The sequence below is a fragment of the Onychostoma macrolepis genome, chromosome 03 (genome assembly GCF_012432095.1).
Source record: "Onychostoma macrolepis isolate SWU-2019 chromosome 03, ASM1243209v1, whole genome shotgun sequence".
NCBI lineage: Eukaryota > Metazoa > Chordata > Actinopteri > Cypriniformes > Cyprinidae > Onychostoma > Onychostoma macrolepis.
The window spans coordinates 30595219-30620891 of NC_081157.1; the positions used below are offsets into that span (position 1 = coordinate 30595219).

The 25673-nt window shown below is 36.9% G+C and overlaps 3 protein-coding genes across 5 annotated transcripts in view; 2 read left to right on the forward strand and 1 right to left on the reverse strand.

Annotated features, from left to right (window-relative positions):
* Nucleotides 1-488: 488 nt before the first annotated feature.
* Nucleotides 489-3132, reverse strand: gfer (growth factor, augmenter of liver regeneration (ERV1 homolog, S. cerevisiae)). Its single transcript, XM_058770328.1, has 3 exons — nucleotides 2868-3132; nucleotides 1731-1939; nucleotides 489-1631 (listed from the first exon to the last, which is right to left on the reverse strand). The coding sequence occupies exons 1-3, from the start codon at nucleotides 3081-3083 to the stop codon at nucleotides 1469-1471; spliced, it is 588 nt and encodes a 195-aa protein (XP_058626311.1). The 5' UTR covers nucleotides 3084-3132; the 3' UTR covers nucleotides 489-1468.
* Nucleotides 3133-3828: 696 nt separating this feature from the next.
* On the forward strand, nucleotides 3829-9499 carry drg2 (developmentally regulated GTP binding protein 2). The gene is made up of 13 exons (XM_058771951.1): nucleotides 3829-4077; nucleotides 4310-4408; nucleotides 4517-4677; nucleotides 5407-5496; nucleotides 5597-5657; nucleotides 5733-5823; nucleotides 5904-5976; nucleotides 6240-6330; nucleotides 6408-6505; nucleotides 6607-6772; nucleotides 8747-8805; nucleotides 9068-9121; nucleotides 9208-9499. Exons 2-13 carry the CDS (start codon nucleotides 4345-4347, stop codon nucleotides 9292-9294), a joined length of 1095 nt encoding a protein of 364 aa, XP_058627934.1. The 5' UTR covers nucleotides 3829-4077; nucleotides 4310-4344; the 3' UTR covers nucleotides 9295-9499.
* A 446-nt stretch (nucleotides 9500-9945) lies between these two features.
* Nucleotides 9946-25673, forward strand: part of myo15aa (myosin XVAa) — a 42484-nt gene continuing 26756 nt past the window's right edge. For 2 of the 3 annotated variants that reach the window (XM_058771957.1, XM_058771959.1), the window contains exons 1-11: nucleotides 10444-10736; nucleotides 21903-21985; nucleotides 22114-22177; nucleotides 22453-22562; nucleotides 22729-22803; nucleotides 23346-23436; nucleotides 23938-24041; nucleotides 24244-24307; nucleotides 24412-24525; nucleotides 24624-24785; nucleotides 24914-25027. In XM_058771957.1, coding sequence (XP_058627940.1) covers nucleotides 10713-10736; nucleotides 21903-21985; nucleotides 22114-22177; nucleotides 22453-22562; nucleotides 22729-22803; nucleotides 23346-23436; nucleotides 23938-24041; nucleotides 24244-24307; nucleotides 24412-24525; nucleotides 24624-24785; nucleotides 24914-25027 — 1005 coding nt within the window. In that variant the 5' untranslated portion in view covers nucleotides 10444-10712. Of the gene's footprint in view, nucleotides 10050-10443; nucleotides 10737-21902; nucleotides 21986-22113; nucleotides 22178-22452; nucleotides 22563-22728; nucleotides 22804-23345; nucleotides 23437-23937; nucleotides 24042-24243; nucleotides 24308-24411; nucleotides 24526-24623; nucleotides 24786-24913; nucleotides 25028-25673 lie in introns of those variants that run through there. The other variant, XM_058771958.1, reaches the window with a different exon arrangement.

A 25673-nucleotide genomic window follows, 5' to 3' on the forward strand; every position in this document is an offset into this window, starting at 1 on the left:
AGACCGCTAACTTCATAGAGCAGGACTTCAACTTCACCAACAAATGGAACATTTTGGGAAAGCATGCAGAATATTTTGTCAAGGAAATTGTACTATTTGAAGATAACGGTTCCATAACCAAAACAGTATCAAATAAAAATCTATATGACTTTCTTTCTTCAGTGGAACACAAAAGAAGATATTTTAAAATTGCATATAATGAAAGTGAATAGGGACACAAAAGAAAATGATGAAGAACATCCAATCTCATTCAGGTTTGGTTTGGAACAACATTGTTTTGACTATCACAGTCATACATTACCGCATTCTGCACTGCGATGTTTAACAGCAAATAATAATGCATAAACAAAAATGACTTTTTCATGATAAGGAAAGCAATGTGGGAAGACTAGGCTACAGCATTCAGGGCATAATACTTTAGCCTATCCTTGCCACATTTGTAAATAGCAAATAAGCATGCAAAATTGCAAATGCATTGAGTTTTGCTTATTTTAAAAGGCTTATCTTGATGCAATTGAACATGACCAACAATTCAATTTATTTTTACCCCTTCTTGAATATTAATAATTTATTGAGACCTCTAAACCATTTGTATGCAAATAGGAAATTACAGCACACATCCATGGAGACCGCAAGATGGTTTAAAATTATTTAAAATAACACAAACAATGTGACTTTTCACTGGAGAAGGTAATATTATGGATAGAGAACTATTTTATCCGTTTGACATTATGAATTTCTTGATGAATTTGTTTATTACAAACACACTTCTTTTTACTTCACAAGACATTTATTGAAAGTCTGGAGACAAGTGGATTACTTGTGGATTATTGTGATATATTTATCAACTGTTTGGACCCCCGTTCTGCCGGCACCCATTCACTGCAGAGGACCCATTGCTGAGCAAGTCACGAAATGCTAAATTTATCCATATCTTTTCTAATGAAGAAACTAACTCATCTACATTTTAGAATAGGATGATGGTAAATACATTTTAAGCAAATTTTCCTTTTTAAACTATTCCTTTAATTGCCACTCCACGTTTCAATCAATAAAATATTTTAATTTGTCATTCTAGCAAAAATATCCAAAATATCTCTGGGAATATTCAGTTGTTGTTTTACAATGAGGGATCTTGAAGTTAAAAATACTGAGAACCACTGCTCTAAACAAAGCATTTTTGTTTCCAGCTGTTGCACAGATCTTTTACAAAGTTCATCCAGTTGTTTCTGGGCTATTCACATCCATTGAAAGCTCAATAATTACAAAACATTATGGGCCATAACACCATACTCTTGTAGACAGCAATGCTCTTGATTATGAATAAATCACTCAATCAATTAGTGCAAAGTCAACATGTATCGTGTTTATGCATGACTCCTGAATGGCACTTGCAACAAAAAGGAAAGGTCCACAAAATCAGTGTGTGGCTGCATATTGCTCATGTTCATGATTGTGTTGGAGGTTTTCAGTCACAAGATCCATCTTTCCAGCCATCTCGCCATCTCTCATCCACCTTGCTGCAGTCAAACTCTGGCTTGCCTAATCGGATGTTGATGTCATTATGGAGGCGACACATCCACTGTGAGAGGTTGTGCTGACTGCTAGTGTCTGGTTGATTTGTTTTCAATCTGATAAGAGACAAGATCATTGAAACATATGCAACCAAACACAAATGTTAACACTGCAATGCTTCTGCTGAAGTGCTAAAGGACTAACATAAAAACAACCTTGATCTCAGGTCCTCTGCACATTCATCACATGGGAAAACCTTTGAGAAGAGGTTGATGAACTGTGTCATCTCCCCCTGTTGTTCTGTGGTCGGTGCGTCTGGATAATATGCAGTCATAGTGTGAAGAAAAGACCATGAGCTCCTGCCCAGTTCCTCTCTGTCCAGAGGGCATTCAACAGGCTTAGCCTCCTCCACCGCCTTGCTCTCCTGTTCAAAAATATCACATGACTCATGAATGTCTCTTATTGTGTAAGAGACATTTACACATTTATATTAAATCAGACTATGTGTGTCCTAAGAATCAAACCTATGACTCCGGGTTGATGCAATGCTCTGGCAGCTATAGCTATTGAAAAGTAACCATAACCATGATTAGCATCTCTGTTTTAAACATAATTCTGCAAACTATTTTTCTTAACAGAAATTAGGAGTATTGATTGATATTAATTAACCACAAGTAATTTTGTGATGTGTGTACATCCCTAAATAAAAACAATAAAGAAATACGGTTTGTTTTCATCTTGATTGTGTTCGTTTAGCATTTTAATTGATTAGAGCTTAGTTATTTTATTATTAAACAATATTACATTATAAATGTATTGTTATTAATAATAATCATAATAATTTATTATATTAATAATGTATTAAGGTGACTGCTTAAAGTCATCCTGAGGGCCCCTGGCAACTATGACATTTTATTATAGCAGCCACGATATTTAAAGAGTATAATTACAACCCTCATAATTGTAAAACATAGATTCCCTTACTCCCCCAAATAGATTATTTAGTGTAAATTTAATTTTATGAAAATAAATAATATATACTATTAAATATATATATATATATATATATATATATATATATATATATATATATATATATATATATATATATTCCACAGTTGCTACCATACTACAGTAAACAACAAGGCAGGAAAAGTTAAACGACAATTTGAAATGTCAAAAATCCAAACCTTTGCAGATACTCTTTTCAAAACAAGCAACATGCAAAGTCGTGTTTACTTCATTCAATCTATTTAGTTTCACAGATATTTGACTTCTCTTGACTCTTGTATCGATATCGTAGATTTAATGTCTCGGTTGCGCGTTTGTCTGTCAGATCATAGTCTGTTCACCTGCACTGAAGCTGAGGACGTCTGTTTCTGCAGCTTCATCCATGATTTAAAATCCGTACACGCTCGGCACGGTTTCTTTTTCGGCTCTCCGGTAACGTTAGTGGTCTGATCCGTACTCGTGCTTGCCTCGGGTGGTCTGCCAGCCACGGGGAACGGGAAGCCCTCCATGCCCGCGTTGTTATGCGTTGAGGACCGCGACCCGGCAGCAGCTGCCATGTTTAAAATCGCACGATGTGTTATGTACCACCAGGGTTGCCAGATCTCCGCTAAAACAATCCAGCATTATCAAAACAAGCTTGAAACCTAGTTCAAACATCAAAATTTAAAACTTGCCACTCCCATACCCAAAATACATATTTTACCGTGTTCATTGAACACATTTTACAACGTAAAACGAACAATTTTACAAAGTCTGTGTCCATACATAAAACATTAATATTAACAGCTGGTGAATAAAATTATTTTGTGGGGTGGTGATCTTTTATTTCTTAACTAGGCCTACGTGAAAATAGCCATTTATATGTGCAACTATTTATAAATATTTACAGTTTTAAGATATTTTTCTGATGCCACTCTGCTCCTTTGTCATATATTTCTACACACAGTCTCATTGCCAGTCGTATGAATTGTACAGAGTTAAATATTTTAATACAAGCAAGTTTGAGATCTCCATATTTTGCTGTGAAACCACGGACTTGGCAACCCTGTGTATTTCCGAGGTGAATGAATCGTTAAGTTGAGCCGGATCTTCTGATTGAGCGTGCTAACTTAAGCGATTCACACAGCTGATCTGAATTATTCATAAACAGCGATATTTACCTTCACGTGGCTTTATTAGAACGATAAATGGACAAAACAACGATGTAAATTATGTGTTGAGGTAAAAGAATCATTAAAATGATTCTTTGAAACGACTGTTCGATTGAATCGATTCGCAGAAATGAATCAGAATGGAAATCTAACCAATGTTATGCATCACGTTTGCTGTTAATTAAACCTTATGTCAATTATCTACAGTATGCCAACAACGGGTAAACATATTATAACTGCCATTTCACAATACATTTAAGTACTATATTAAAAAATATGTTCAGGAATTAAACATTAAAGACTTGGTTTCGCATCGGAGCGGTTTCTCTGCAGCACTGCCAGCCAGCGAGGGGTGACGTCACCAGCAGTCCATGCTGCAGAGCTCGTGCTGCTTAAAACTGTAATTATCAAAACATTCACTTCTACAAATACACGAATGACAATATCTAACACTTTCCGGAGAGTTACGTTTATATTAGTAGCCGTTTGGCACAATATGTGAATGACAGCTCAATCCGCAATAGTGTTTGATAAGTTTGATAGAAGTGCCTGCTAGCTTAGCTTACTTTGACAACGATGGTCTGCACAATATGACTGACATGCTTTATTTCGCACTGCTGTAATGTTCACAGGCTTCACATAAGCAATATATCACACTTGAGTGAAAATGGGGATTCTGGAGAAGATAGCAGAGATAGAGAGAGAAATCTCGAGAACACAGAAGAATAAAGGTGAGCCAAAGATGATTTCTTTAATGTCCCGTCAAGGGCCTTTTGCTGCTTTCTATCTGTTTACTCCTAATCAATTAAATCCGGAGTACTTCCAAACTTGTTTTGCAGCAACTGAGTACCATCTGGGTTTATTGAAAGCCAAGCTAGCCAAGTACAGAGCCCAGCTTCTGGAGCCCTCAAAGTCATCTGGAGCCAAAGGTGAAGGCTTTGATGTTATGAAGTCTGGTGATGCTCGAGTGGCTCTGATTGGATTCCCCTCAGTCGGCAAGGTGAAAACCACAACATCTGCGCAACATGCTCTTATCTACAATTTAAATGGGAAAAGATTTGGTCCTTGTTACAGAAATATTTTTTAACTAGTAAAGTCAAAGAAGTACCTTTCAAACTAATGTATTTTACCCTGTCAAACATTTCAGCTGAATTCACACAGGAACAGTCTTTCATTTATTTTGGGCCTGTCACTGTACTGAACAACATTGGAAAAGTATTGTCACAAATGATAATGTCCTGCAAGATTGAACGTTTACTTTTAATTACTTTTAACATTATTTTAGGACACTATGCACATGACTTTACTAAAGACAATGATAGCTGTGTTATAAATTTTATAACCAAAATTTTATAACCACAAATACAAGTTCATCAGCAGCAAACCAAATTGTCTTGCTTTTTTTTTTTTTGGAAAGAATTTCAAAAGGATTTTTAACACCATTACATCTTCAGTAAATAAGAGAGCAAATAGAATGACTTAAATGCCTTTAATATGTATACTTTAATAAATAAATGTTTTGCTTTCATGGTTTTTTCTTTCTTCTCCTATTTGTCTTTTTCTGTCTTAAGCAAATTATCTATTTTCCCCCCTCTTTCTGTTGACGATGGGTGTATTGTTGTTCAATTTTGTGTAATATACACACACATTTTCTATTATTAATGTCAATACTATATTTTTTGCACTAAAAAGAGAGACATGCTCTAATTAATGGTGTTTTTTTTTGTAGTCTACATTTCTCAGTTTAATGACATCAACAGCAAGTGAAGCAGCTTCATATGAATTCACCACCTTGACCTGCATTCCCGGTGTCATTGAGGTATTGTTTATTCCAAAATATGTTTTTTGTGTATATCTTATTTCTAATTATGTCATTGATTACTGTCATATTGGTTTCATTTTTAAAAATTCAATTCTAGTACAAAGGTGCCAACATACAGCTGCTGGATTTGCCTGGTATCATTGAGGGGGCTGCACAAGGTATCTTCATTTGCATTTTAAAGAGTAATGTACATTTGTAAGTGTATTTTGGCATATTAAATGTTTGTTTTAAAGGTAAGGGCAGAGGTAGACAGGTCATTGCTGTGGCCAGAACTGCAGATGTGGTCATCATGATGTTGGATGCGACTAAAGGAGATGTTCAGAGGTGAGCTGGAGCAGTGGAGAACGTTTGCACTGATTGCACTATCGCTCTGTTTGTTTGACGATTGTTGTTTTGTTTCTTAGGGAACTTCTGGAAAAAGAGCTTGAATCTGTTGGCATCAGACTCAACTGCCCCAAACCAAATATCTATTTTAAAGTCAGTTTTTCGTTTTTTTCATTGTCATAGTTTTTGTATTGACTAAAATGTCTTTCATTAATTTGAGTCATTTTACTCTCATCAAAATAACATTTTTGTCAACAAAAATAACTGTTTAGTTGACAATAATACACAAATGAAGAAATAAAAAAAAAAAAAAAAAATGTGCACCAAAGTTTAAAGTCAATGAGGCTTTTTTTGTTTGTTTGTTTTGTATTTTTGAAAGAAATGTGTACCTTACTTGTGAAATATCTGTTTTTCAGCCTAAAAAAGGTGGTGGCCTATCGTACAATTCGACGGTTCCCCTCACACAATGCTCTGAGAAGCTTGTTCAGCTCATTCTTCATGAGTACAGTATCCTTTAGCATTGTTTATTCACTGTTTCATTTTCTCTAATAATGAGCAACACGTCAGCCTTAACTTGACTGCAGAAATCTTCAACGCTGAGGTTTTGTTCAGAGAGGACTCCACTCCTGATGAATTTATCGATGTCATTGTGGGCAACAGAGTATACATGCCTTGCTTATATGTGAGTATATATTTCAATTCAAGCATCAGCCTGATGCAAAGCTTCTCAGTTTTAAATATATGTGAGTAAATTTAAAATGATGTAATGAATCTCTGTTACAGGTGTACAACAAAGTGGATCAGATTTCTATAGAGGAAGTGGATCGTCTTGCTCATAGACCTAACAGTGTAGTGATCAGCTGCGGCATGAAGCTGAATCTAGATTATCTCCTTGAGCAGTTATGGGAGTACCTGGCTCTGATCTGCATATACACCAAGAAAAGAGGAGGTAAGCTCTTTTTTTTGGTCCTCAATTTATAGTAATTTAAGGTGCTTTCACCCTAAAACAGTGGTTCTCAACCTTTTTGGCCTCCTGTTGTCCAACACAATATAGGTTAAAGGTGCACTAAGCGATTTTTGCCAAATGATGTTAAGATTTGAAAGCACCGAAACAAACATGCTCATACCCCGACAGGACCTCGCCCTTATTTTGAAATCTCCGCCCCACATGTACGTACACAACCATGGCAACGGCGATCGCAGAAACAAGTGAAGATGACACACAAGCATATTCAAACAAAAGCCAACACGAATAAGTTGTGTGAAATGAAGCAAAATCAACGTTACGCACCTTTCAAAAAAGAAACGACACAACTGTGACGAGCCCTAGCTTCCCGCTCCTTGAGTTCTCTCCACCGCTGGAAAGCTGCTCCGATATTTGCGCGGGTCTTACCTTTTGCCTGATCATAACCCTTCTTTTTAATGTTTTGTTTCTCTTGATATTTCCCTCTTTTTTTCTTTTTTTTTTATCTGCCATCTCTCTCTAGCTATAACAGTGGTTCTCAACCTTTTTTCCCACCGGGCCGCACTGTGGTCCAAGTGCAAGTCTCACGGGCTGCACGCATGGCATTTACATATTACGTCATCAATAAACCAACCAGATTTATAATATTATTTATAGCCTAAATATTATGATATCTAAACGATTACATTTATTGAAATAAATAATTCTACTCCCCATTGATAAAACACCTGATGCTGTCGGGAGCTGACCGATTTTGTGAAATTCTGCTCGAAAGGAGTAACGGCACAATGACGTTGCGATTGTAAGTTGCTGTGACTTGACACGCAACATTGCAGAAAGTTTACATTTACAAATGTAGCCTATGTTGATCCAAATATGGAAAGCATTTTCGAATTTAATAATCTGAGGTTCTCTCCAGAGATGTTTTGCCATATTTCTGTAATTAAGGATGATTGCTGCGTAGTAGCCTATGAGTGTTTCTTTTTGCCTGAACATCTTCAAGTGAGTGGCGGGGCAAACCAAAAGTTGATGCCAAAAGTCCAGCACTCTCTTCACTGCTGATGCTGCGACTATTCTTGAATGCGTTCCTTCGCTGGCGTTTTCCACATTTCGTTTTCTCCCTTAACAAATGTGTCCATTCTGATGCTCAATTTTACAGAACTAATGGCTGTTGATGACTCTTTGAATTTAATTCTGCCAAAGTGCGCGCTTGTAAGTGTTCATTAAATGCGTAACATTAATTACGTGAGTACATAGGTCTGCTCATGTCTGAAAATAATATATGAAAAACAAGATTATTTTACATAACAAAAACATTAGCTTATATTTGTTTAGTACATTTTTAAATTAATGTAAAAAATAAAATGAATTGTAAAACTGAAAGTTATTTTTTAATTATGTTCAGCACATAGACTGTAACATTCAGCATGGAGGGCCGCATTTGGATTCGTGACGGGCCGCTGATCTATAATATCCGTCCTGTGCACTCAAACTGAGCGCTCTCTTCCCCCTGTCATTACAAGACACGCCCCCTTACTGCTGATTGGCTACAAGTGTGTTTTGGGACACGGTCTGACGCTGTGGTCAAAAGTGTTTTTCAAAAATCGCTTAGTGCACCTTTAATATATTTACGAGATTTCTGCTGTATGACAAAGCTGCTTTGTATTAACACATTCAATTAATTAATCATGTTTTTTAAAGCATTTTAATTGAGATCAGAGTATTTGAATTTGTTAATTATTTATTAGAGCTTTTATTGTAAACCATGTCTGTTTGGCGTCAAACTGATTTTGGTTCATTTTAGTTTTCATCCTCTTGAAAAGGTGGTCTGGCATAAGGTTCACATTTGAATCCATTTTAAATTTAAATCATAATTTAATTTGTGGAATTTCCTTACAGAGATTGTCTTAAAAACTGGAAAAATAAATAATACAAATGATTATTTTTATTGTTGTTAAGAACGCCCAGATTTCGGTGACCCTATAATCATGAGACGAGGAGCATCAGTTGAACATGTGGTATGTCTCTGTTTTGTTGTCCTGTGATACCTGCAACTTTGTTTATGTGTACTTTGTATATGTATTATGTAGTGGTCACATACTCTGGATATATATTCATATATATTTATTTTAGAAAACTAAACCGTAAATGCTGAAGTGTTGTCTAAAATTATATGTATACCTGAACATGTGTATTTCTATTTTATGTGCTATCTAACTAAACCACATATATTTTTAGTGTATCAATCAGAGTCATGATTGTGCTTCTTATTTCTTCCAGTGTCACAGAATCCACAGGACATTAGCTAGCCAGTTCAAGTACGCACTAGTCTGGGTAAGATCCTAATGCACCTGAAGAGAAATATACTCTTGCTTTTGTTCCATGTTTTTGAGTACTACTGCTGTCTTTTTGCATCACAGGGAACAAGCACAAAGTACAGTCCTCAGAGAGTGGGACTGACACACATCATGGAACACGAGGATGTCATTCAGATTGTGAAGAAATAAAATTCTCCAGTCTTCAGATCCACTACAGTATCAACAGAACATTTCATACATGCATAACCGAACATTTTTTGTTGACAGCTGCATTGTTTCATGGAACTTCATGGAAAAACCTGTGCTCAACAATTAACAAGTGATTATTTTCTTTATGAAAATCATCTACCTGGCAAAATTCATTCTAATAAATAATATTCAGATCTTTGTTTTATTTGCATCTTTGTTTTATTTGCGTCTTTTGTAATACGAGAAACTGTTCTTTCTTAATAAACTGAATTGGTCATGTACGGTGTTTGAGACTAAATGAACATTTGAATTGTAGTTTAATAAACTGAAAGTGAGGATTTGTCTTAAAAATCTTAAACATTATATTTTAGATATTTAATATTCTGCAGTTTTATAGCTAACCAAATTTGTGAACTCTTTTGTACAGACGTTCAGATGACGCATAACTAGGTAGTTTAAGATAAATAAGAAACAGCGAGTGTATATAAAATCACTAGGGTCAGATGACAAAGAAGCAATGACCATCATAAAGATCAAAACTGAGCATTTGCAGATGGATTCCACCAATCCAGGGTTTGCTGTATTTTACAAGCCTCTAAAACCAGCATGCCATAGTCTAAAAAGATCAGAGTTCACTCTTACTAGAAGAACTTAGACAAGAGCTTTTGTCTAGTTGAGGATAGTTCAAGAAGATCCATCATGTTCCTCTAAGGAGAGCAGCTTGTTGAATTTAAACACTCTACAGTTCTCACCAGGTATGTTAGTTATTTTATTTTTCTTCTCTTATGGTGTTTTAGTTAATCATTTAAATCATTAAGGGTTTGATTTATCAATAATGACCTGGTTTGAGAGCGCTGATGAGCCGAGGTGATGTTTTACTGCACATATCCAAGGGTCATTTACACGTTCACTCATGCTGTCATAGAAAGACATGATGAAACTCGATATTTAACTTGCTGAGAGAGTTTTAAATGTAGGGTTCCAGCATGAAACTTTCATTTATGCATAATTGTTTGATCAAGTATGGTTAGGTGGTGAGGACTTCCTCTGTATATGATTACAGCACACTATTAAAGTTCAGCTCAACATGGGAGGTGACTCAGAAACACTCCACAAGATGTGAACTGTTAGCTTTCTGTATTCACCTGAAAACCTAGAGCTGCCTGCTCTATTCATTACAGAAAACTAGTATAATAGACGACATTAAATATGCATGCTGAGGCACTCGGGCTGTCCAACACAACGGACAAGTGTGGAGTGGGGAATTATCAAGCCATTGGAAGGCTGTTCCACTTCAGGCTTGATGGGTCTTTGTGTAATTAGCCAACATTTCAGAGCGCTAAAATGATGAGCAGGATGGCAAGAAACTGTTTTGGAATAACTTGAGGAGTGGCGTTTCTACGCTGGAGTTGCTTTGAATGAGTTCGGATGGAAAGATAATGGTAAGAAGAAGGACGAGTACAGTGCCAATGCGCTACGCTTGTAAACATGACACTTGATGCTGGGGCCATATGGTGCAGTGTGTGTGTGTGTGTGTGGTTGCTCTCAGAGCCCGTGTGCTTCAGCTTTTAATTCTCCATTCTGAATCATTTACTGCTTATCGTGATGTTTTTATCATAGAAAATTGTGACCCTGGGCCTGGAGCACAAAACCAGTCTTAAGTCGCTGGGGTATATTTGTAGCAATACCCAAAAATACATTATGGGTCAAAATTATCGATTTTTCTTTTATGCCAAAAATCAATAGGATATTAAGTAAAGATCATGTTCCATGAAGATATTTTGTGAATTTCTTACCGTAAATGTATCACAACTTCATTTTTGATTAGTAATATGCATTGCTAAGAACTTCATTTGGACAACTTTAAAGGCGATTTTTTTTCACCCTCAGATTCCAGATTTTCAAATAGCTGTATCTCATCCAAATATTATCCGATCCTAACAAACCATACATCAATGGAAAGCTTATTTATTAAAAAATAAGCTCTCAATAAAAAATAAAAAAATCGGAAAATTTACACTTAAGACTGGTTTTGTCGTCCAGAGTCACAATTATGTTTTGAGTATTGCAGTCTAACATTGTGAAATGAAGCTTTTATTTAGATTTTTGTAACTTTTATGGAGCAGTATTTTACTACTAGTTTTAAATTGTTTTAAAATCCTTGGTCACAGCAACTACGAAGAAGGAAAGAAACATAACATTGTGGTATATATATTGTGAGTATATGCCTTTATGTAGGGAGTAACTGCAGTATACTGTTTTGAGAGTTTCTTGTGTGGTCTTTCAAACAGCATTATGTCCTGACAGTTGCTTAATTGTGAAGTGGAAAGCATGGAGCAAGAGATTATGCGAGTTGATGCCATGAATTTCACAAATGACATTCATTTCTCGTTTTCTAGCTTTTGCTGCCCCCTGCTGATTTACCAGTACAACGTCAGGGAAAGTGTACAAAATATAGTGGTACAACAGCTTGTCAGTGGGGAAGCAACACTCATTCAAAGATACACCTTCTGTACCTTTAGTGCACCTCAAAGGAATAGTTCACACCAAAATTAAAATTTGCTGAAAATGTACTCACTTCCAGACCATCCAAGATGTAAGATTTGTAGAAATTAGGAGATGCGTTATAGCACTTGCTCACCAGTGGATGCTCTGCAGTGAATGGGTGTCGTCAGAATGAGAGTCTAAACAGCTGATAAAAACATCACAATAATCCACAAGTAATTCACACGACTCCAGTCCATCAATTCATGTTCTGTGAAAAGCTGTGTTTCTCTCCTGATTCAGACAAGACTTTTTCAATGGAGAAAGCAATACTATGCATAGAGAACTCATATTTACAACCAAGCAAAGACATAATAAAAACATGAAGCTTTTCATTTCACAAGACATTATCTGATGGACTGGAGTCGTGTGAATTACTTGTGGATTATTGTGATGTTTTTATCAGCTGTTTGGACTCTCATTCTGACGGCACCCATTCACTGCAGAGCATCCATTGATGAGTAAGTGATATAATGCTAAATTTCTCCAAATCTGTTCTGATGAAGAAACAAACTCATTTACAACCTGTGAAGTTGCAGTTTTTGCATGTTTTCTTTCTCTGACAGTATACTGGTACTATATTGAACAACTATTGGCATTACAAATATTGACAGAGAACGAGCTTTAATAAATGACTTTTTGTAGATGGACACTTGGTCGCTGCCTATGATGATGCATTTTCATCTTTGAAACTTGGAGGCAAGAACAACATCTCTGCAGCCACTGCCTGTTAGCCATTAGCTTGTGATAGGGGTGATGTGGTTTGTTTACATACAGAGTCAGACCTTTGGTTTCTAGAATAATAGAAATTGTATACCTGCCAGCTTCTTAGATGTACTGATGCTTTGTGTCATGTAATGCATATTGTCCAAATCAGGAAACAAGCAAGTCAGATTACCATTGCTTTTGTTCCACCACAGCGCTTTGAGAAGATGAATGTTTGTATGCGGGCAGTTTTTACATCTGAAAGAGGGCAATTAGGGAGAGGAACCACATAATAGATCAGCCCTTTTATGAACATACAATGAGTTAGTCAAGCATAGTTAAATGCAGCACACTGAGAATGGATTATATATGTCAGAACATTATATTATGATGGACAACTTTGAGCACCTCTTTTGGAAAAGGATGTAATAATTTTTGAAAGCAATTTTTAAGGTAAGTGTTACAGCTATTGACATGATAATGACAGTACTTTTACGACTTGTTATGCTTTTATGATGTATGTTTCTTCTAAAATGCTAGTTAGGACTACATTTGACTTTACTAAAATATTATAAATATTCATAAAATAAATAAATGGAGTTGATTAATTTAATGGTATTATATAAATATCACAAGATTATACTGAAAATAAGTAGGCCTACTTTTTATTTAAAGCCTGTATATTTTTATATATACTTATATATTCCTTTCATTATTTCTTTTAATATATGGCCATTTAACAATATATCTTGGACATTTGACCACCATTCTATAGACCCCAGATGCCCTTTTTAGGATTTCCCTTCATTACTTATTGATAAATGGCTGGCATTGCCAAGCAGGAGGAGGTTCATTACGCTAATCAAACACTTTGTTTGTTTGTGCGTGACAAAACTGCACTTGTGTGGTGTAGCTTAATTGTATTAATTTATATAAATTACTGACACAGTAACGAGGCAGTTTAACAAGCCATGGTTTATTGTTGTTGATTTTACTATTACAGAGTAAGAAAAAGAAAAATGTAGTTTCTTCAGTGACGCTGGAGTCACTTACCACAAGACAAACAATAATTAATTGAAAATTAGTATGAGCAGCAATTTAAAGGTTTGTGGATTGTACAGTAGATATTGGCATATTTTAGAGGCTGTTGTTGCAGTCCACATTTCATGTGGAAAAGATGATGTTTGGCATTTATTTGTTTGGTGTGAGACAATGCATAGATCTAGTTATTTAGATAACTTGCTTCTAACCATTTATAACACAGCTGAAATTTAATCTAGTCCTCCCCTGAGCCTCTTGATTGTAACCTTACCCAGCACTTGGCCTAGGTGAATAGCTAGGCTTGGATTTAAACAGGTTCATTTAGGGTTTGTGGTATGCATTACGTCTCGTCGGGGAGACTAAGCTAGGCGCCTACACTGATATATATTTTTTATATTTACCCTTATATATTAATATGTATTTAGTTCCTAATGAAAGTAATGCTGTATATATCCTGCTTAAAAATAATCTGACTTTAGGAGTGCTATTTAATATTGTAATGAAACAAAACAAACCAACTTGTTATATTGATTCTTTATTTTGTATTTTATTAATTACATTGATAGTCATAACTGTTGTGCATTGGAAATGGATTGGACAAGCAGCTCATAACCTCTTCTTGGACTTGTTTCAATGCATAACAGCTGAATAGCTGATGCACTGTAGAGGCAAAATTACTCAACTTAAATTACACTGATAACCATCTCTTCTAGCAAGGAAAATGACAACCAAATTAAATCATGAAAAAAATATGTTTAGCGCAAATATCACCTATATGTAATATCACATACATATGCAATAATTGATTGGATAGTGAATATATGAAGTTAACAATGAATGGGGTCACTCTATATTTAGAAGTTTTCCGATTAATATTTCATTATTTCTTAGTGAACTGAATACAGTCCAGCCATTAAAAATTAATCGCTACCAGTGTCATGAACTCCGGAATATTAAGTGGTCAACAGAGAAATAATCACGCAGCTTATGTAAATTTGTGATTCTAGTCCATGATAAAAACAGAATTTTCTAAGAGCGGACATATTATGGTACATTTGTATTAGACAGTTGATAGCATCATAATAATGCATGACAATATATTTAGAAGTGCTAATTACTCTCTAAAGTCATCCTGCCAATAAAGTGTGACATTAAAAAACATATATCATGTCTGTCTAGATATGCTAGCTATATATATATATTCTTTTTACATATAATATACTTTTGCTCAATTTTATTTGGTGTAAACAATCAAAAAATTGTTATATCAGTTCAGTTAATTCAAAAGATTTCCATCTCCAATACTTCTGTTAGATGGTTGATAATTTTGCTTTAAATCAAAATATCATTCTGCAAGTCACTGCTCAATCAAAAAACAGAAAATAAAACTTGTCTGGCACAACAGTATAAAATTACAAGCTTTTTATTTGTTTGATACTCTAATAATATTAAACATTTAACCCACCTCAGATGTGATGGAGGAGACATTCCTCTTCGGTCAGTATCATTGCCATACTTAAGTTCTATTTGGAAATGTCCTCAGAGACAGTTTAGTAACAGCTCAGCCAACGTGCATTATTAATATAGGAATGAGCCAAACAGATAATGTTACCCTAAGTCAGTGTAGTTGATACATTTAAGGTGCCCTTTGCAACTATCACGGGGAGCCCTCGCATACTTTCAGACACATGCATCTGGAGCTCTTGAAGGACACTACCTGCAAAACTCAAGAGGACAAAAAGTGCAACTGGAGTACTTTTTCCAAGGCGTGAAAAAGCTTGTAGCACATGTCAAAAGGGATGCTGACATTCATGGATGCCTGTTTCGTCTGTGGGAATTCTCTTGCCAAAATTAGCACTACAGCCAAGGACACAACTCTGTTGGACATTTCTGAAATGTGAGGAATTCACCTGTAAGGTAGAGTCCTGAACAAAAGGATCTATCAGCATTTTGGCTTTTGTGTTAAGTGGAAATGCTTTTGCGTATACTCAAAAGACAAAATTAGACATATAATTATAATAATAATAACTTTTTTGTGATGTAAGTAATCTACTTGCACTTTATACTCACCTACTCTATGTTGAACCTGTATTCCACATGGAACATTTGTATTACAGTTTGACTTTTCCGTCACTGACCACCCATTTTGACACTGTGACATATATTAGCATGGTTTTTGGAGAAGGATAAAATGCCACCAAAGAAAGCAGACAAAGCTGCACCTAAGAAAGGTGCAAAAGAAGATACAAAGGCAGCAAAAGATGACAAGAAAGGGGGGAAGGGAGGCAAAGGGAAAGAGGATCCAAAGAAAGGAAAAGGAAAGGGCAAACAAGCTCCTAGTGAATCTGAGGAGGCCTCCGAGGTGGAAGGAAGTGAGGTTGAGGACAGTGAAGCAGTGGATGAAGAGGATGTGCAAAGTCAGGATGATGGTGGTAAAAAGGGAAAAGGAAAAGCTGCTCTGAAGGGAGCATCCAAAGCTATGGCAGTGAAGGCTGTAGCTAAGCCAAAGCGTGGCCAGGCAGCAGAGGAAGGCATTGATCCAAAAACTGGTAAGCGTGCCAATATTAAGGCTGCATCTAAAGCTGTGACAGGATTCCAACCCGAAGAGAAGAAGCCACAACTTCAGCTAGGTAAAATGAAGGACATAAACCTGAAAGGGGCCTCTTCAGCTATGACGGGCTTTGCTCTTCAGGGTCAACAGAATGTTCAAAAGAAAGACGATGCAAAAGCTAATTTAAAAGGTGCTTCTAAAGTTCTCACAGGTCTGACAGGAAAGTCCCCATTTTTTTCAAAGCCTGCCCCAAAACAGTCTAAAAAGCTAAAAAGCACATCTAGGCTTTTCATGGGACTATCTGGCAGCAAGAAGAAAAAAGGTATGACACCAAAGGCATTACAAAGTACATCAAAGTTGTTTTCAGGTTTTGGAAAGTCCAAAGCTACAGAAGATGACAAAAATAAAAAAGAGGAGGGTGGAAGAACACTCTTATTACTCAATATTGGTGGAAAGGCGAATAAAAATGCAGCAGCCACCTCTGGACTGGGTGGCAAATTCAAAGGGTTTTTTGGTAAAAAGAAAACTGGAGCTGCACAATTCAAGAGTAAAGGATGGGCTCTGGGGAAGATAGCAGGAGCAGCAAACTGGCTAACTAACAAATTCATCTCATCCAAAACATCTAGAAGACTAGGTCACTCAGTTCGTTATGACAGGTCAAGTGCGGGGCAATATCACGGCTATCAGAATGGAGGTTATGAATATGATGAGGGTGAGTTCAGCTATGAAGAAGATGACTATGTTCAAAGCAGTTATAGCAGAAATAATCCCCGGGGACGATATCAAAGCAGAAATCATGACAGCTATGGTCAGGGGCGCCACAGAGGACCACATCAGTATGAGTACTTTGAAGATGACCAGGAGTATTATGATTACCCTGAAGATGAGTATGGATTCTATGATGAGGAGAACGAATACTATGATCCCATGTATGAGGATGAGTATGGAGATGAGTATCTTGATGAAGATTATTATGATCAGTATCAGTATAATGGAAGACAACCTTATGGTTATTATGATGATAGAATGGACTATGGTTACAGGCACCAGAGAATTGATGAATTTGGATACCCTGTTGATGGTATGGAATACTATGATGAAATGGGTTATGCTCTGGAAGATGAATATGGCTACCTTGGTAATGATGTGGAATATTATGACTATGGATACTATCCAGAACAGTTTGACTATTATGGTGATCAGCAAAATTATTATAGTCACTATGATGGTGTTTCAGATGCCTACATGATGTATCCAGGTTATCAAAATGCATACAATCAAAACCAGTACATGTACAATGGAGAAACCGGTGCGGTTTACATTGACCCTCAGATGGCTGTTAACCAGCCATTTATGTACACGGTGGAGGATGTCATGGAACCAACAGAACCCTCAGAGATGTACGCTAATGAATATGTTCAAATACCGACCGAAGGAATATTGACTGAGGATTCGTTCAGATTTCCAAGACCACAAGTAAAACTGTTTGGAAAAGAAAGACTTGAAATTTCAAGTCCAGTTTCTCAGATTCCCAGGACTGATTTTGAGATGATTCCAGACCAGTTTGAATACCAGCAACTTGTTTCACCTATGAGCTTTCCTCTATATACTCTACAGCAACCGGAAGCTATACAAAGGTCATTATCTCCCACGCCTATATTAATTCAGCAAGCACCAGCACCTATTATACCGCCTAATAGTCCCATTTTAACCCGATCACCCCAAATACCATCCTCGCCTGTTCTTCAAGCAAGAACTTTTTCATCTCCAATGCCAGTGTCACCTGTCCTAAGTAGACATTCTTATGGACACATACCACTCTCAACACCAGCATCTCCAGTTCTGTCTGCAAGGAGATTCGATCCAATTATGGGTGATCCAGTCTCTCCCCATTTAGTCTATCCAGATCCCATGTTTCAGAGACTTGATTTTCCACATGAAAATATCCAACCAATAACAATAAGACAATTTAATCATCTCCCTTCACCACAGCTCTCCTTAAGACAAAGCAATTTTTCAACTCGAAGCAGCCCTATACCTCGCCAAAGATCTGATATGTATGAGGAAATGAGTCCGAGGTTCTCACCAAGGCAGTCTAGAATGTTTGGCGCACCATCTTACAATAATAATGCACAAAGGCAGTTCTCTCCTATTCAAAGGAGAAAATTTAGCCCCCCTTCTTCTCCACAACCGTCCAGAAGAGCGCCATCACCATTAGCTTCTTTAAGAGGAAAATCTCCAACCCCCCAGAGAAAGCCATTTGGTTCTAGAGCACCATCCCCTCTTGTTAATGGAAGAGAGAGTCCTCCAATGTCTCCCCGAGGCTCAATGAGAAGAAGAAGTCCTCCTTCTTCACCTAGAGCAACCCTGAGACAAAGTGCTAGTCCTGCCCCTCCAATAAAATCTCGTTTCAGGCCAATTGGTAGAAGCAATCAGGAGTCTTTCATGTCATCAAGATCTATGAGGAAAAGCTCTCTTTCACCACAACCATCATTACGGAGGAGGAGCCCTCCACTGTCTCCAACAATAGGCCAACGGTCACCAGAGGAGAGCTCTCCATACCCACCTCGCAGAGCCAAATCTCCCATCCAAAGACCTGTGTCTCCAAGACCAATATCCCCCTTTGCTTCTAGACCTCAGAGACCTCTTTCACCATCACCATCAGTGTTTTCTGGCAGAATTCAACATGACCCACAACATCTGCCTACTCGTTCATCCACACGTAGATTCAGAGGATTTGGTGGGAACAAAGTGCCAATGGGAACAGTTAAGCCATCTCCTGTCAATCCAATTTTTCAAAGAAAAAGTCATCATGGTACTCCTCAAATGCAAAATGTCGCTCCATTCAGGTCTTCCATCCATAATGCATCCATGGGTTCAGGAGCTTTGAATCAGAGTGCTAGATCCTCCCCCATCATGTTGGCAAGACAAGGTTCCAGACCAGCAGGGTTTCAAGACTCAAAGAGATTCTTTCCACCTGGAACACCAAATCCACAAAGAGGTTTTCATAGACCTGTTGGGAGAGGGCGTCCTGTTGTGAGAGTACCAATAAGTCCCGTTCCTCTCAGGCAATCAATAAGAGGCCAGAGCCATCCTCTTGTAATGAATGCTCAACCGCTTTTTTCTCAACAGGTTCCAATAAAACAGCCTGGAGTGCCTTCACCACAACTCTCTGTGAGACATTTTCCAACCCCGTGTCCATCACCTCAACTTTCAGTGAGAGCTGGTTCACCAATGTCTGTACGATCCCCATCGCCGATCCTCTCATCCTCTATACAGAGAAATGCTCTGCATAATGAATTAATCAATCGTGCCTCACTCAGATCACAATTTCCATCGAGTATCACTCCTCAGCCTCAAGTAATAACTGAATTTGCCCAGACAGTTGAACAAGGGTCATCTCCTCTACTAACAAATGCTTTACAGAACCCAAATCTTGCTGCTGCTTCATTCAGTTCACCTCTTCCAAGGTTTAAATCCCCAATGTCGCAGATCAACCAAAGTTTATCTCAGAGCTCTTCTCCAGCCTTAACAAATGCATTGCAAAATCCACTTCTCCGTAATGCCACTTACCGCTCACCTCTACAAATGTCTGCATCACCTCATTCTATAGTGACACCTCAAGAGGTTCATGTAACCAGTCAGATTTCTTCTCCAATGCTCTCTAATGCATTGCAAAACCCTTACCTACGTAATGCGTCTCTCACTTCCCCACTGCAAAGAAGCACATCTCCATATTCTTCTGCACCTTCTCAGCAGGAACCGCAAAACATTCTGCAATCTTCTTCAGCGCTAACCAATGCACTAAAAAATCCTCAGTTACGCAGTGCCTCATACATCTCACCTCTTCAGCGGAATACATCTTTATATGCTCCAGTGATGTCACAACCCGAACAGCAAGCATCTGTATTATCTAATGCACTTAAGAATCCAAACTTAAGAAATGCATCCTACACCTCTCCTTTACAGAGAAGTCCTACTCCTTTCTTGCAAGCACAGGATTATTCCTCCCCTTTGTCAAATGCATTAAAGAATCCAGGCCTTCAAGGTGCCGCCTTTCGACTACCTGATACATCAATAATATCTAGGAATTTTGGAGGCCAAAAAGAGGAGACTACTACATCTGTTCTGTCAAATGCTTTGCAAAACCCTGGTCTCCGGAAAGCAACTTACAGGCTCCCAGATGGTACAATAATATCAAGAAATGAGCCAGCACAACCAGCTCAATCTTCTTCACTGTTATCCAATGCTCTTCAGAATCCTAACATTCGAAAAGCAAGTTACAGGCTTCCCGATGGAACACTTGTATCCACTAGCACTGATGAAGCCACGGACACAACAAATTCCTCACCATACCTGGGAAGTGCTCTACAGAATATTAACCTACGTAAAGCATCCTATAAACTACCTGATGGCTCTCTCTTTTCTCGAAACCAACCAGAAGAACAGTCATCCTCTCCACATCTTTCAAGTGCTCTTCTGAATTCAAACCTTCGTAAATCTTCCTACAGACTTCCTGATGGAACCCTTTTGACTAAGAGCTCTGAACAAGAACCAGAGAAATCAATTTCCTCTAATTTGTCAAGTGCACTACAAAATGTTGGTAAGGCCAACTATCGCTTACCTAGTACCTCTGGCCTGTTTAGAAATCCAAAACAAGAACAAGCTCCCCCCTCAATGCTGTCCAGTGCCCTTCAGAACCAAAACCTTCGTAAAGCATCTTACAGATTGCCTGATGGATCAATCGTTACAAGAGGTCAACCAGCTCAAAGTGAATCTCCCACATCACCCTTTCTGGGAAATGCCTTGACGAACGTTAACTTACGCAAAGCATCCTACAAGTTGCCGTCTACACTGGGACGTTCTCCAGAGGACCCAAGGTACGCAGTAGTGACCCCTCAGATTCAGGGCCAGTCTGGTGAACACTGGGCTCAAAATCAAATACTAGATCTTCATGAGCCAGATGATGTCTGGTCTTCAGAAAGAGTCCTCCCTCATCATACTGTTCAGAACCTCACAAAATGGTCCATGTATAGGGATGAAGAACTGGAGAATTTTGTCATCCCTGTGTTTCCTGGCCAAGAGACAGATAGCACAGAACCTGCATGGCTACCAGATAGAGAAGGTGAACCTCACGGGAACTGGTATGACAAGGTAACATAACTGGCATATAGTCGCTATATATAAGAAGCCGTTGCTTAGTTTTTTGTTGCTATCTAGACTTTACCTGTGAAATTGTCATACACTAGAAATAAATACACTAGAAAAATATCTGTGCCACTAAAATGATGCTGTAGTATGACTGAATTGAATCTTAAGATTAAATAATTAGATTAGAAAGACTGAAATTTAGGTTTAAAACTATGGGTCAAAAATAATGCCAGGCAATGTCAAATATCAAAGAAAATATTATGACTTGTTTATTTAGTGGATATTAGGCAATATAGACTATGAGACAGAAGACAGAAATACAGTGTGTTTAACTGATTGTGCATGCCAGTTGCAGATGAAATATCTTACAAAAAATCTTTCAGTAGACTCCATTTATTTTTCAATAAATCCATGCATGCCCTTGCAAAGACTATAAAGCTTGTAGGCTTGTACACCTCACAGCTTTATTTTCATCTTTGTAAAATTCAATATGACATCAACCCTGACTAATGTCTGTAAGGAAATATAGTGTGAAATATTGGCCTTATATTATGATTGGTTTAGTGTCAAAAAAATTGTTTACACAATATTTTTCTTTTACTGAAATGCTGTTTAGATGTACTCAATTCGAAGTCTGCCCACAATGCTGTACCGTGAATTTGCAGAGGAGGATGGCTTTGAGGACATGACACAGCTTGAGTATGAAATTACTGAATAAGATGAATGCTATTTAACTATACACACACACACATAGTATATATGATAATTGAAATTTTGTGTTCAAATTTAAATGAAAATGCTTTCATCAAGAATAAATCTCTTTCCAGGGAGCTGCACGAAGGTGCTGTGTTACTGAATTTGAAGAAAAGGTTTGAACGCAATTTGATATATGTAAGTAAATTGCAAAGTCTACTGCATATTTGCATATCTTAGTTATAAAGAAACACATAAATGTACTATTCGTGTGTTTCTTTAGAAATAAAAAGTATGTATTTTTTAAACCACTGGTTAAATAAAATTAAAATGCTATTATACTGTAAAATGTTCGTTGCTAAGAATTTTGTGAACTCTAAAATGAATAAAATTCTAATGAAATTCTAATGAAATTAATTAAAGAACTGTTATCAAAAACAGATTATGAACAAATAATTTTGTCTTCTTCCAAGACTTACATTGGAAGCATCCTGGTGTCCGTTAACCCATACAAGATGTTCAACATCTATGGAACAGACATGGTTCTGCAACACAAAGGACATGCGCTTGGAGAGAATCCTCCGTAAGTTCATTCATTCATTCATTCATTCACTCATATTAAATGAACAAATTAATTCATTTATATTTTTTGCACCTTTTATAAAATGAAATTTCTTATCAATACAAGGCTAATTGCTTATATTGTACTTTTTTCTTTAATGTTTTGTGCTTCTCCATCGTGTCTGCAGACATCTATTTGCTATTGCAAATGCCTCATACACAAAAATGATGGATGCCAAAGAAAACCAGTGCATTATTATCAGGTAGGATTTAGGTACACATTTGATTATCTCACAGAATTGTGAAGTGAACACTGTTCAACTAACCTAAATCATAATAATGTTTTATGGAAAGATCAAATAAAGGAATTGTCAGAATTCAAATAGCCGATCTATGTCCTGTCACCTCAAGTAGTCTTTTACACTGATGGAACCATCAGTGTCAGTTCTACTTGACACAACCGATCGCCTGGAACACTTTAAACCAAGCTCTGACGAAGATAGCTGTAAGGAAAGACTACTGATGTCTAGGCAATGATTGCACCAGCAGATCATGTCTCTGTGAAATGCACCCATGGTTGTTCAGAGTAGCTGGAACGACAGTCAAACTCAAGCATTCAGTTTCACTTCTGTCTGATGATCAGACACCTAGCTCATTACTTAAGTGCATAGCAGAAGACAAGGAAATCGGTTCCTCATGTGCCAAGCTCCATTCTGCGCCAATTTAAAGTGCAATTAAGTAGTTAAACTGGTAATTTAGGGGGTTACAGTCATCATGTGGTTTAAATGTGCTTATTGTCTTACAGTGGGGAGAGTGGCTCTGGTAAAACAGAGACCACAAAGCTAGTTCTCCGGTACTTAGCTGCAATACATCACAAACAGAACATCACACAGCAGGTATGAGTTAAGCTTATAAACTCTTTTAAAACTATTAAAACTGTTCATGTACAATTTATAACAATTTATAAATCTTTTTCTTCTATTTTACGTTTATGCAACGATACAGATTGAGGTATTGTACTTCTGTATGGCCTTCTGTTGTTTGTACCCTATATGTTGTATGGGTTGTTGCACTTTGTGATCTGCAACATGTGCAAACAGTAAATATTAAGACTTGCCAAAGATTGTATCTTTTAAAAAGTGCTCTAGCAGATTTTTTTTTACATGTTATAAACAAGCTCAAAAACATGTAAAAAAATCTGCAGAATGCAGTAATACAATATACACTCACATTCAAGATATAATCTATGAACGCGTGTCTCATGCAGTGTTGCTCTTAAGTAAACTGATCTTGTTTTAAGTATTTTAGATAGTTTAACAGGAATTAACAGGACAGTACTTTGCAGTGTTGTACAAATTACAGCAGTTTATCACTAGTATTTATGGCTTAATCTACAGATTCTCGAAGCGACTCCTCTTTTAGAGGCTTTTGGAAATGCCAAAACCGTACGGAACGATAACTCCAGTCGATTTGGGAAATACATGGAAATATTTATGGAAGAGTAAGTTCATCAATATCAAGTCTCTTTACTGTGTTATGGATACACCTAAGAGGAAGCACTTCTTTGGAGTATCTTTACAACTGAAAGAGGATAACAGGGTCAACATTAACATGAGGCTAGTTAAAATACCTGTATGTTGGCGTACATGGGTTAAGTTGCAAATTACATATTAATGCTTGTCTGATTTTCCTTCTTCAAACAGAGGGGTAATCAGCGGTGCCATAACCTCACAGTATCTACTTGAAAAGTCCAGGATTGTGTTTCAGGTATTCTTCACAATGCTCTTATGGACATTTAACAGTTCATCGTTCAATAAACCAATTCTTTGCAGAAATCTGAAATGTTAATTTCCTTAATTTTTATCTCTTAGGCCAAAGATGAAAGAAACTATCACATTTTTTATGAGATGCTTGCTGGCCTTCCTTCACAGCAGAAACAGTCTTTATACCTTCAAGACGCAGAGACGTATTATTACCTCAATCAAGTGAGGCCAGATCATTATAGCATTAAAAGCCTCAAAAATTAAAAAGCGCTGCCGTTAGTCTGCTTTTCTCTTTCATGGATGCTCTTTTTGGTTGCAAGGGTGGAGACTGTGAGATTGTTGGCAAAAATGATGGGGAGGACTTCCGCAGGCTCCTCAGCGCCATGGAAATACTTCACTTCAGTGCCGAAGACCAGAGCAGTATCTTCAGGATCCTGTCTTCCATCCTGCACTTAGGAAATGTCTTCTTCGAGAGATATGAGGTACAATGAAACTCAATCTAATGTATCCTGCTCACTTGGATTTCCCTTATGTTGCTATGTTATGATGCTCTTTTTCAGTAGTGCCATGAATTTAATATAATTTTTTTTTTTACTCCATATCTTGGCAGACTGAATCTCAGGAAGTGGCATCAGTTGTGAGCGCTCAGGAGATCCGAGTGGTGGCTGAAATTCTACAGATTTCTCCAGAGGGTCTACAGAAGTCCATTACTTTCAAAGTCACGGTAAGAAAAAACCTGCTTGGTAATGGATTCAATACTAAACAAAACATTATCACCTGTTACATAACACAGACGTAGTTTCTATTTTTGGATATGCTTTATACTTAATTGTAATTTCTGCATGCTATCCATTAATCCTTGTCACTAAAAAAACTGATGTAAAGATTTCAACGCTATTTGATATACTGTATGTAAATTGAAAAGTCCAATGCATATTAATATCTTTTATGTCTAAAGAAACATTTGAATGTAATATATACAGTATGTGTTTCTTTAGAACTACAAAGTATGTATTTTGAAACCACTGGTTTATTAAAATGAAAATGCTATTATACTGTAAATATATTATTACTAAGAATTTTATGTGAAAAAAAAAAATTACATTCTAATTAAATTAATTACATTAATGAACTGTTATCAGAAGTTGATAATGAACTTTTGTTTCATTTCAAGGCTTTTGCATTGTCAGTAATAAAACAGACAAAACAAAAAGCAATCCAGAACTCACATTTAACCACTTTTACATTTATTTGCCCATGTCATATCTTTACTATTATTTATTGACTGAATACATTTCATAGCATATGCCAGCATATGGGTTTCTCAGAACTAGCATTATTTTCTGAGCCATTTTTGTGTTAACTTTTAC